Source organism: Schistocerca americana, chromosome 5 (assembly GCF_021461395.2).
Source record: "Schistocerca americana isolate TAMUIC-IGC-003095 chromosome 5, iqSchAmer2.1, whole genome shotgun sequence".
NCBI classification, from domain to species: Eukaryota; Metazoa; Arthropoda; class Insecta; order Orthoptera; family Acrididae; genus Schistocerca; species Schistocerca americana.
The window spans coordinates 610,538,385-610,551,247 of NC_060123.1; the positions used below are offsets into that span (position 1 = coordinate 610,538,385).

At 45.9% G+C, this 12,863-nt stretch overlaps 1 protein-coding gene across 1 annotated transcript in view; it reads right to left on the reverse strand.

The window, feature by feature from the left end:
• The window catches only part of LOC124615785 (metallophosphoesterase 1), a 166,822-nt gene that overhangs the window by 9,401 nt on the left and 144,558 nt on the right, over positions 1 to 12,863 (reverse strand). The window contains exon 8 of the mRNA XM_047143903.1: positions 7,495 to 7,635. Within this exon, the coding sequence (XP_046999859.1) occupies positions 7,495 to 7,635 (141 nt within the window). The remainder of the gene's footprint in view (positions 1 to 7,494; positions 7,636 to 12,863) is intronic.

The following is a 12,863-nucleotide window of genomic DNA, read 5'->3' on the forward strand; positions in this document are numbered from 1 at the left end:
GTCGGCTGAGCGCGTGTCATCTGCTAAAATCGACAATAGATCAGGCGATAGCTGTAGACGGGAGCGTAACGGATTAAAATAGGGGCACTCAATTAAAAGATGTCTTACCATCCACAGCTGAGAGCAGTGGGGACAGAGTGGGGGAGGATCGCCGCTTAAAAGATGTCGATGGCTAAAAAGACAGTGCCCTATCCGGAGTCTAGTTAAAATTACCTCCTCCCGACGACGCGTTCGGGAGGAAGAGGTCCAAGCACAAGGAAGAGCTTTCACGTCCCGCAATTTATTATGGGGAAGTGTTGACCAATGCGCGTGCCATAAATGAACAACACGACGACATAAAATGCTCCGTAGATCGGCGAAAGGAACCGACTGAATAGCTGGCCGAAGAAGAGAGACTGCAGCCTTGGCTGCAATATCGGCCGCCTCATTTCCACAGATACCAACGTGTCCCGGGAGCCAGAGGAACGCCACCGAGACGCCCCCCAGGTGGAGCAAGCGAAGACAGTCCTAAATCCGGTGGACCAGAGGGTGCACAGGATAAAGAGCTTGGAGACTGAGGAGAGAGCTGAGAGAATCTGAGCAGATAACATACTGTATCCGCTGATGGCGGCGGATGTAGTGGACAGCCTGGAGAACAGCGTAAAGCTCCGCAGTATAAACCGAACACTGGTCGGGAAGCCGAAAGTGATTTGGGGTGTCGCCAACAATATAGGCACTCCCTACACCTAACGATGTTTTCGAGCCGTCAGTGTAAATAAATGTGGCGTCCGTCATTTGTGCACATAGAGCAGCAAATGCCTGACGATAAACAAGTGGAGGGGTACCATCCTTGGGAAATCGACAAAGGTCACGGAGCAGGCAGATCCGGGGACGGAGCCAAGGTGGTGCTGTACCCCAAGTTGTCAAGAAGGTTTTAGGAAAGCGGAAGGAAAGAGAATGGAGCAGTTGACAGAAGCAGACTCCCGGTGGTAGTAGGGAGGAGGGGCGGCCTGCATACCCTACATCAAAGGAGGCGTCGAAAAAAATGTCATGGGCTGGATTAGCAGGCATGGAAGACAGATGGCTAGCATAATGACTCAGAAGGACTGCTCGCCGATTGGACAGCGGAGGTTCAGCAGTCTCAGCATAAAGGCTTTCCACAGGGCTAGTGTAAAAAGCTCCAGACACTAAACGTAATCCACGGTGGTGGATAGAGTCGAGACGCCGAAGAATAGATGGCCGAGCAGAGGAGTAGACTATGCTTCCATAATCCAATTCCGAGCGCACTAAGGCGCGATAGAGGCGGAGAAGAACCACTCGGTCCGCTCCCCAGGAGGTACCATTCAGGACACGGAGGGTGTTGAGGGATCGCAGACAGTGAGCCGAAAGATAGGAAACGTGGGAGGACCAGCACAGTTTTCTGTCAAACATAAGACCCAAGAATTTAGCGACGTCTGAAAACGGAAGGTTGACAGGACCTAGATGTAAGGAGGGCGGAAGAAACTCCTTACGTCGCCAAAAATTAACACAAATGGTCTTACTGGGAGAGAAACGGAAGCCGGTTTCGATGCTCCAAGAGTGGAGGCGATCGAGACATCCTTGAAGACGTCGTTCAAGAAGGCTGGTCCGTTGAGAGCTGTAGTAGATCGCAAAATCGTCCACAAAGAGGGAGCCTGAGACATCAGGAAGGAGACAATCCATAATTGGATTGATGGCAATGGCAAATAGTACAACACTCAGCACGGAGCCCTGGGGTACCCCGTTTTCTTGGGAGAAAGTACGGGAGAGAGTAGTGTTCACCCGCACCCTTAATGTGCGCTCTGCCATAAATTCGCGAAGAAAAAGGGGTAGCCGACCTCGAAAGCCCCAAGAGAACAGTGTGCGGAGGATGCCTGTCCTCCAACAGGTATCATATGCTCTCTCCAGATAAAAAAATATTGCTACTGTTTGGCGTTTCCGGAGAAAATTGTTCATGATATAAGTGGAGAGAGCAACAAGATGGTCAACTCCAGAACGATGCTTTCGGAATCCGCATTGGGCAGGTGTTAAAAGACTGCGGGATTCCAGCCACCATGCTAAACGGTAATTCACCATACGCTCCAAAACCTTACAGACACTACTCGTGAAAGAAATGGGGCGATAGCTAGAGGGGAGATATTTGTCCTTTACAGGTTTCGGAACAGGAACGACGATAGCTTCCCGCCATCGTCTGGGAAAAGTACTGTCGGTCCAAATTCGATTATAAAGGCGAAGGAGGTAACGCAGACTATGGGTTGATAAATGCAGCAACATTTGGACGTGGATACCATCTGGTCCTGGGGCGGAGGAGCGAGAAGAAGAGAGTTCCCACATGGAGAAAACAGTATTATAGCTTTCGCGATTTTGAGAGGAGAAAGCAAGAGGTCGCACTTCCGCTGCACGTTTCTTCGGGAGAAACGCTGGCGGGTAATTTGAAGAGCTCGAAATCTCAGCATAGTGCCAACCCAATGAGTTAGAAATTGCGACGGGGTCCACGAATGTATCATGCGTGACAGTGAGCCCAGAGACCGGGGTAAAACTAGGCGCGCCTGAGAACCGTCGAAGCCGACTCCAAACTTCCGAGGAGGGAGTGAAGGTGTTAAATGAGCTAATAAAGAATTTCCAGCTTGCCTTCTTGCTATCGCGGATGACACGACGGCATCGCGCAGAGAACTGCTTATAGCGGATACAGTTGGCCAAAGTAGGATGGTGGCGGAAAACGCGGAGAGCACGTCGCCGCTCACGTAATGCATCATGGCATGCCTTGTTCCACCAAGGAACTGGGGGGTGCCGGGGCAATTCGGAGGTGCGTGGTATTGAATGTTCCGCAGCTGTATGAATAACAGCGGTAATATGGGTGACCTCATCGTCGACACTGGGAAAGTGACGGTCATCGAATGTCGCTAGAGACGAAAAAAGTGTCCAATCAGCTTGGGCAAACTTCCAGCGTCGCGGGCGCATGTATGGCAGTTGAGGATGCAGTCGAAGGACACATGGAAAGTGGTCACTCGAGTGTGTATCATCAAGGGCGAACCATTCGAAGCGCCGAGCTAGCGGAACAGTACCGACCGCAAGGTCCAAATGAGATAAATTTGTCGTGGAGGCAGATAAAAATGTAGGGACCCCAGTGTTGAGGCAAACTAGATCCGCTTGGTGGAAGACGTCTAGCAATAGTGAGCCACATGGACAAGGATGTGGAGATCCCCAAAGCGAGTGGTGGGCACTGAAGTCCCCAACCAGCAAATAGGGGGGTGGAAGCTGACCAAGAAGATGAAGGAGATCAGCTCGTGCCATTGGTGTGGACAATGGAATGTATACAGTACAAAGAGAGAACGTGTATCCGGAAAGGGAAAGACGGACGGCGACAGCTTGGAAGGAAGTGTTTAAATGGATTGGGTAATAATGGAGAGTTTCATGGAGAAGAATCATGAGTCCTCCATGGGCTGGAGTGCCTTCAACAGAGGGGAGATCATATCGGACGGACTGAAAATGAGGGACGCAGCTTTGTTTCGTGAAGACAGAAGATGACCGGTGCGTAGGATCATAAGAGGATCGACAATTGATCCCGATTGGCTCGAATACCGCGGATATTCCAGTGGATAATGGACATAGGGTGAACAGAAAATGGAGGAATGTGACCAAGGGTGCTGTCAACTCAACGACTGCTCAGAGCTTGCGACCGACAGCATGGAATGGCATTCAGCCGAAGGCAGAAGATCCTGATCCATAGGTTGATCAGGAGCAGCTCCTGCCACCAGCGATCGGTCGGTTGACCGGCCGCCAGCAGTGCGCCTCGGCGACACAGAAGACGGCCGAGGGCGATTTCCGCCAGGTGGTGCTGTAGATGGGATACGCCTTAGCGGAGAACGAGAGGAACTGGGTTCCTTGTAGCCTTCTTGGAAGTATGATGTTTAGATGAAGGAGGAACTGATGGTTGTGAAGTTGCGGTACGTAAAAACTCTTCACGAGTATGCTCTTTTTTCGAAGTCTTGGTGTCTGACTTTTGGGCTCGAGATTTAGCAGAACCCGACGAAGGGTGAGCCATAGAGTGGGCAGGCGAAAGTGGTGAGGTTGAACGGGCGATCTTTGTGCTGGCCGATCTGACGACCATGGCACTAAAGGTGAGGTCGCAAGTCTGCATGGCAGCCTCCTTTGTTGGCCGAGGAGAAGCAAGGACAGTGCTGTATTTTCCTTTCTGAGGCACGGTGGGCTGTCGACTGGCGAATAATTTTCGAGCAGCAAAGGTCGACACCTTTTCCTTCACTCTTATTTCCTGGATGAGCTTTTCGTCCTTAAAAATGGGGCAATCTCGAGAGGAAGCAGCGTGGTCACCCATACAGTTGATGCAGCGAGGGGATGGAGGTGGACAAGCACCCTCATGGGCATCCTTGCCACACGTAACACATTTGGCCGGATTGGAACAGGACTGGCTGGTGTGATTGAACTGCTGAAATCGATAGCAATGCTAGGGTTTGGGACGTAAGGGCGAACGGAAATTATCTCATAGCCTGCTTTGATTTTCGATGGGAGTTGAACTTTGTCAAATGTCAAGAAGACAGTGCGGGTTGGAATGATGTTCGTGTCAACCCTTTTCATAACCCTACGAACAGCCGTTACGCCCTGGTCAGACAGGTAGTGCTGAATTTCTTCGTCAGACAATCCATCGAGGGAGCGTGTATAAACGACTCCACGCGAGGAATTTAAGGTACGATGCGGTTCCACCCGGACAGGGAAGGTGTGGAGCAGAGAAGTATGCAGCAATTTTTGTGCCTGGAGGGCACTGACTGTTTCTAACGACAGGGTGCCATTCCGTAATCTGGAACAAGACTTTACAGGACCTGCGATTGCATCAACACCTTTCTGAATAATGAAAGGGTTGACCGTGGAGAAGTCGTGACCTTCGTCAGACCGAGATACAACGAGGAACTGTGGCAACGATGGAAGAACTGTCTGGGGCTGAGACTCAGTGAACTTACGTTTGTGAGCAGACATAGTGGAAGGTGAGGAAACCATTGCGGAAGAATCCCCCATGATTACTGGCGTCTCCAATGGCGCGCTCCTTCCTTGTGGGGGCCCTCACTGAGGGCACTCCCGCCTTAGGTGATTGTTCACACCTCAGGTCACACCTCCCGACAAACGGATGGAGGGACCAATCGGCACTTTTGGAAGGTATCAGCTCGGGGAATCACCCCTCCCTGGGCCTGGCCATTACCAGGGGGTACGTACGTATCCTACCTGTCTACCCGGGGCGGGGAATTACGCGTTACCCCGTTACCGGCTACGCATGGAAGTGCGTGGGTCGGCTTTCAGACACGCACAGGGAGGAAAAAAGAAAAAGGGAAAGGAAAGAAGAGGGGTCTCAAACGCCACAGCGGAGAAAAGGGCAAAGAGAAGAGGGAAGGAAAAGAGAAGGACAGAGGAAGGACGAAGACTTGCAAGTGTAGAAAGCAAGGAATTTCTAACAGTTTCGAGCGTCTGTCTCCGGACGTAGGCACAAACCATACTCCCAGAGGGGGAGAAAGGGAAGGAAAGAGCCAGAGGTGAGGGGGGGGGGGGGGCGAACATGGGGGATGGGGAAGGATGCGGAAAGGGAAGGTATGCAGCCCGGAAAGGAAGGAAGGCCACATTAGCTCGGGGTCCCGTGCTCGCTACGCACGTAGCCACAAAAGAGTTGTGGATCCCCTGGGGGGGGGGGGGGGGGGGGGGGGAGTCTGGAGTCTGTAATGGAGGTTAGATCCCATCCATGCACGAGGAATGCCACAACACTTACGATAGTAACATATCATTTCTGGATCAGGCCTGTTTGCTCATTTTGGTGGCTATTGTGTACACAAAGGAAAGAGAGTTTCTTCAGCCTGGAGATAGTAGGCTGAGTCTCTCCCTCATCCTCCAAAATGCGGAGGGGTCAGCAATGACTAGGCTCATCTCAAGGACAATTAATTCCCATCATGTTCTGTTTTTCCAACACTCATAGGGAATGTTCTAACACTTCTTACAGAAAGTGTGAACTGAGAATGACCAATGAAACTGTCTGCAACCTGTCTCATTGGCTGAAAGGTTGGTCTGGAGCAAATGAAAGGGTGTGAGGGGGGAGGGCAGAGAGAGATGGGGGGGGGGGGGGGGGGGGGTGGCGGCGATTGCCAGCAGTCTCCATGGGGTTGACATGGCAATTCTTGGATTCTCTAGGGCATAGTTTGTGGTTTTAAGTGGTTGGCACTTCGGAAGTCAGACGTTATGATCCTTCGTGATCAATAAAGTTACTTTTCTGATACGGAAAGCCTGCAGAGCTTTTGAAAGTGCATTCCCATTCGGAGGTATGGAATTTGTCTTAGGCATTTTGTTGCTATGTCCTGTGAATGCTGTGGATTAGTGATCATGCACTTGTTTGGTAGAAAGAGGCCTCAGAGCAGGGCATAGACGCATTTGCTATCTGGAGGTGGTGTTGGATAAAGGAATGGACTTGGATAAGGTTAACTGATACCATGTAAATTTCATTTGTTTCCAGGCAAATTTGAGAGTAATGTCTTTATGTGACTCTTCTCTCTTGACTTTGAACTATATTCCAGTTTTGCTGCTGAGGAGATTGTCAGTGATAGTTGCTAGTGACTGGTTGGAGGTTGTGCAAGAACTGTTAGCAGTGTACATATTCGAGTCCACTGGTCCGATCTCAGAATCTTTCTGAAAGTGGGTATATTGCTACATAGTTTTTAATTATTAACTTTGGAATGGGTCAAAATGAGACTGGTGAGCTATACTTAAGACTGATTTTACATTTTTAGCAGTGTACAGAATTAATCCTGGACCACCATCAAACATTTCCAATTAAATCCGCACAGCAGTATGGCACAATTTATCTCATCCACTGCACATCGATAAGAGTACGTAGATTCAGATCACAGCCATGAGTGTGACTTTGGGTCACCCCACAGAACTTCCAAAGGATGGCTGAAATGAATGTTTCAAGGTTCCTAAGTGTAATTTTGTGAGCCACACAATCAAGGGCTTTGAAAAGGTCACAAATATACCAACCAGTTAATCACTGCTAGCACTTCATTACTAGGTCTTTTATGAAAAAACTAAGAGGTGGTTAACAGCTGCCTGTTCCACTGTACGACAGACAACAAGCATAACTGAGACACTACAATAAACTTTTATACACCATTGTTATGTATACACTGAGAATGGCAGTTGTCACTTTGAACAGTTATTATGAGCTTCCATTGTTTCAATAAGATGTAAACTGTATATGCCAACAAAAATTAAATTTTAATTTTTGGCTGTTTTGTAAATACTTCAGAAATGTCTACCATCTTCATAACTTTGGCCCTAAAGGTTTGGGATACCCTGTATAATAACATTTTCTGGTAACTGAATTTTTCCTTAATATTTTGTTACTGTTGATGATGAGTAGTCACTGTTACAATACTTTCAAATTTAATGTGGTAAACTTATAAACTGTTTTATTTTTAAGAAAACCAAAAAATTACACTGTCTTACCAACATAAAGCTGGGGTTGTTCTTATTTCTCCAGCTGAATGAAGGAATGGTCCACTCATGAATATCTTTCCCATGAAGAAGATGACAACCATGGTGTGTGTGCCCAGTAACAACGAGCCTGGGATTTAAATAATCATACAACTGTAAAAAAAGTAATATTAATTGAACAGTGTGCTACCCAGTACAAACACAATTTCTTTAATAAGTGCTATTAATGTGCATGGGCCAGCATATGATCTAACAATCATAATAAAATAACACAAAGCACTTTTGCATTTCTGTGTACTAATACAGAGAAATGTAATTCATTTTTCCTGCTTGTAAGATCTTGATAGCTATTATCTGCAGGCAACTTCACCTCTCTTGCAGTGTTAGCTCAACAATGGGAAATTCTTGTAAAATTTTAATGAATATCTTAATTGAATCTTCCATCACTTCTTGGTAGAACAACATCATTATAAATGAAAAGTCGCTTACAAGGCCATCTTCAAACATTTACTGACTATTGTCACCAAAGAAGTTACAATATTTGTATTGGAAAAGAAGTTACACATCTAGATGGGAGAAGAAATGTACAGTACAGTAAATAACATCTTAGACAGTGTGGTCATAATACAATGTAAAAGGTACAAAGTTGAACAGTAAATAAATGTAAAGGGAATAAACAGGAAAAAACTTTAACACAATACTGGAGCAGCAAGCCTGCCTAACAGTTTATATTAATAAACAAAACTAATAAAATAAAATAAAATGAATACTTGATAAGGCTAGTTCAGGAGGTACAAGACATGGAGAGTGGTACACAAACAAATTAAAAGAAACAATATCAATGTAACTACAGAATATACAAGGAACTTAAGCAATATCTGTAAGATAAACAGAAATGAATAAACGCAAGAAAATTGAGGAGTGTGAGGGAACATACAGTAAATGCCATCTATGAGAGTGTGGTGGTACTGCATTTTAAAAATAAAAAACTGAACAATATACAAATATATAAGGAGCAAACAGGAAAAACATTAACATTATACCCAAATGAACCAAGTAAAATAAAAAATAGTACGTGATGAGACAATTTCAAGAGGTATTAAACGTAGAAAGTAATGCAAGTGCCATTTAAAAGAAAGACTTTATAATTGTAACTATAGTCGATATGGATTACATGAGAATTTTAATAAAATAAAAGAACTGAATGAATACAGGAAAATGTGGCTATATGTAGGAACAGACAGTGTGGGAAGTAATGAAAAACAGAGAGGATTATGTGAAGTTTAGGAGAGAGGAAATATTACACTCTGTCTGGTCATTTAAGGTTAGATCTGAACTGTGAGCTAACTGTTTGTTAATTTCCAATTTCCAGGGCTTCCAGAAAATTCAGTTTTTAGCCTTTGTTTGCTAAGTGAATGACATTGGACTCTGGCTGGCAGATGTTGCCCTCACTAAGTACATGCTCAGCATATGTGGAGTCAGAATTCTGCAACTTCGAGCTGTGTTCATGTTCAGTTAACGTAGCTGCTACATCTCTGCCTGACTGACCAATGCAAAACTTGCCACAATCAGAACAGGTAATTTTGTATACCCCACTGTCAGCTAATAACTGGATTTTATCTTTATTACTGAAAATATACTGGGCTGTGGTGTTCTTAACATAGTAGGGAAGCCTATGCTTGCAGGATTTCATTGTTTTTGCTACAATCTGTGATACTTCTCCTAGATATGGTAATGGACACCACTTCTTTGCAGACAGTGGAAGGGGCAGCAGATGAGGCATAGAGTAGGTGTATAATTTTCAGTTTTTGTTTCCCATGCAACATTTCTGGACTGTAGCCACTGGTTGAAGAAATAAATTGTATTGTATCTAACTCTGCTTTATAACCATCAGTGGACATGGGGACACATATGAGATAGTGTACCATTGAGTGGAAAGCTGCATGTTTGTGAGCTATGGGGTGTTGTGAGCAAGAACGTATTACTCTGTCTGTAGTTGTAGTTTTACTATAAATTTTGAAACAATGTGTATGTGTGGTGATATCAATGATGATATCTAAGAAGTTTATGGATTTGTGGTCAATATCCACTGTGAACTGAACATTTATATGTTGTTGTTTACATTTCGCAAAAATGTGTTGAGCTGCCTTGTTGCTGCCAGTCCACATACACAGCACATGATCTACATATCTAAACCAATATTTAATTTTTGCACTCAAAGGTCTTTTATTTTTTTCAGAAAATGTTGTTCAAAATGGTTCATGAATATTTCAGCCAACAGTGGACTAAAAGGGGAACCCATAGTTATAAACAATTAGATAGCTTAGCTATTTGATAGCAACCACCCTTTTTCTCCAACGTGCAGCACCCTCATGCTTTCCATTATATCCATCAACAAGTGCTGTTCATTCCTGAGATGCTTTGCTACAGCTCATGAGCCAGTTCTCTCTATTATTATCCTCTTTAAATCGAACTTTAAAACTCCATCACATCATCTGCAGATATCTCACTTCACTATCCTTGCGTTTTATTTCATACACTCCCAATTTCCTCATCCAGTTCTCATATGTGCCTCAGCCTCTGTTCTAATTTAACACCCATCTTGAAAGCAATTCTAACCCCTTTTGTGTTAAATCACCTCACTAATTATGTGAGATGGTCCTCCAATATAGCATGACGCTATATCTATCTGGATTTTTATCATTTTGCTGGTTACAATGCCTAACTGCTACAGCCAAACGATATGTCAAAACCACTTCAAAACCACCTTCTACCACCATTTGTCCAAGGGTTGTCATTTTCTCATTCTTGGTTTCTGGACTTAGAGGTATGGAATTAGCCCTGTGCACCACATTTTTGAAAAGTGCTAATTTATGTTTATGGGGGTGGTATGAGGATTTGTCAATAACTGCCCTGTGAACATAGGACAGAATTTTTACAATAGAGCATGAGCAACATGGAGTCTTGAATTGCCTGGACCAGAGGATTGAGAATAGTAATAAGCTCGAGACAGGAATTTTAGGAAACCCATGATCACAGGAGCTTTTATTGGTTATTGGACTAAAAGACGGCGAAACGGGCCAAACTACGAGGTCATCAGTCCCTTGTTCTCAATAAAACAATGCCACAAGTGTGAGAATAAAATAGACGCGACTGACAATTCAAAATGAAATGAGAGGAAAAATTACAACAATGATGAAGGGCAACAAACATGTAAATGGACAAAAGGAGACAAGAAAAGAACAGAAACACAAGAAACGGGATGAAGAGATTAAAACAACAAAGCAGATTAACATGGCTGGCCAACCATGCGAATAGAAAGGGAGAAGCCAGCCACTCTGTAAAACATTAAAACCTCCACCCTAAAAGCACTACGGTGGAGGACACACAGGGAGAAAGGACATGCGCTAAAACTGAGATCAAATGATAAAAGCCACCCTCACGAATAAAACGTAAAACTAAATCAGCCGATGAGGCATTGTCAGATAAAATTAGTGGCAACGAGTCTAGTAACCCAAGATTTCGTCACTGGGCAGTCAAAGTGGGACAGTGCACCAGAATATGGGCCACTGTAAACCGGTCACCGCACCAACGCTCAGGTGGGGTCACCCAAGTGTGGCCAATGCGGAGCTGGCAGAGGACAACTGATTTCCTGCGAGAGGCCCACATGGAAGTCTTCCACACATTCGTAGTCTCCTTAATGACATGCAGTTTGTTGTGTGTACTGCTATGCCACTCCGTCTCCCAAAGCCAAAAAACCCTATGACGTAAGTCAGAATGCAGGTCAGGTTCAGAGATGCCCATCTCCAGAAGCAGTTTCCACATAGCCTGTTTGGCTAGCCTGTCAGCAAGTTCGTTCTCTGGGATGCCAACATATCTTGGGGTCCACACAAACACCACTGAACGAAGGGACCAGTCCGGGGCATAGATGGACTCCTGGGTGGATGCTACCAAAGGATGGCGAGGGTAGCACTGGTCAACAGCTTTTAGGCTGCTCAAGGAGTCAGCACACAGAAGAAATGATTCCCCAGGTCATGAACAGATATACTGAAGTGCATGAGAGATGTCCACCAGCACTGCAGTGAATATACTGCAGCCATCGGGCAAGGAATGCTGTTCAAAATGGCCTCTGTGTACGTAGGCGAAGTCAACATGACCATCATCCATTGACCGCTTGGTGTTAACCACTTCAGGGCTCTGGAACACATCAAGAATTGAGAGGAAGTGACAGCAGAGAGTGGCAGGAGTAACTGAGTCCTTAGGGTCATGCGAAAGGTCCAAACGAATCTGCGGCCTAGGTGTACACCATGGAAGTGTATGCGGACAGATCTCAATGGGAGGTGGTAAAGGGTAGGACTCCAGTTCAGACAGAGGGGATCACATGCGAACCGCAATCGTTAGCCCTGACCTGGGCTGCTGATGTGGGAGATGAACTGCCACGGGTGGAAAAAGGAGATGGTAATTTGGATGCTCAGGAGAGCTATGAATGTGTGCAACGTAACTGGCGAGCAGTTGTGCACGTCGGATCTGCAATGGAGGGACTCTGGCCTTCACCAGGACACTTGTCACTGGACACATTCTAAAAGTTCCCGTCGCTAGGCGAACACCACAGTGGTGCACTGGATTCAGTACACGCAACACTGAGGGCACCGCTGAACCATAAATCAGACTCCCTTAGTCAAGGCGGGATTAAACAAGGGCTTTGTAGAGCTGCAGCAGAGTAGAGTGATCTGCACCCCAGTTGGTGTTGTTCAGGCAGCAGAGGGCATTGAGGTGCTGCCAGTACTTCCACTTAAGCCAATGAAAGTGAGGTAGCCAAGTCAATCGGATGTCGAAAACCAGTCCTAAGAATCAATATGTCTCCACTATAGTTAGTGGATTGTCATGAAGGTAAAGTTCTGGTTCCAGATGAATGGTAAGACGCCGAAAGAGGTGCGTGACATATGACTTAGCAGCTGAGAACTGGAAGCCGTGGGTGAGAGCCCATGACTACGCCTTGTGGATGGCTTCCTGTACGTGCTGCTCAGCAGCATCAGTACTGGTGGAGCAGTACAAAATGCAGAAGTCATCTGCATACAGCGAGGGTGAGACAGACGGCCCTACAGCTGTTGCTACATCGTTAATGGCTACTAAAAATAGTGAAACACTCAATACAGAGCCCTGCGGAACAACATTCTCCTGAATATGGGGGGAACTATGGGAGGCACCAACTTGGACACGGAAAGTATGGAGCAACAGGAAATTCTGGATAAAAATCAGGAGTGTGCCTCAGAGACCCCACCTGTATAATGTGGCGTATGTGGCGTATGATCAAAAAAGATGGCAACAAGGTGTTGATATCTGGAGAAGGCTTTCCAGATGGCAGACTCGAGGGACACAAG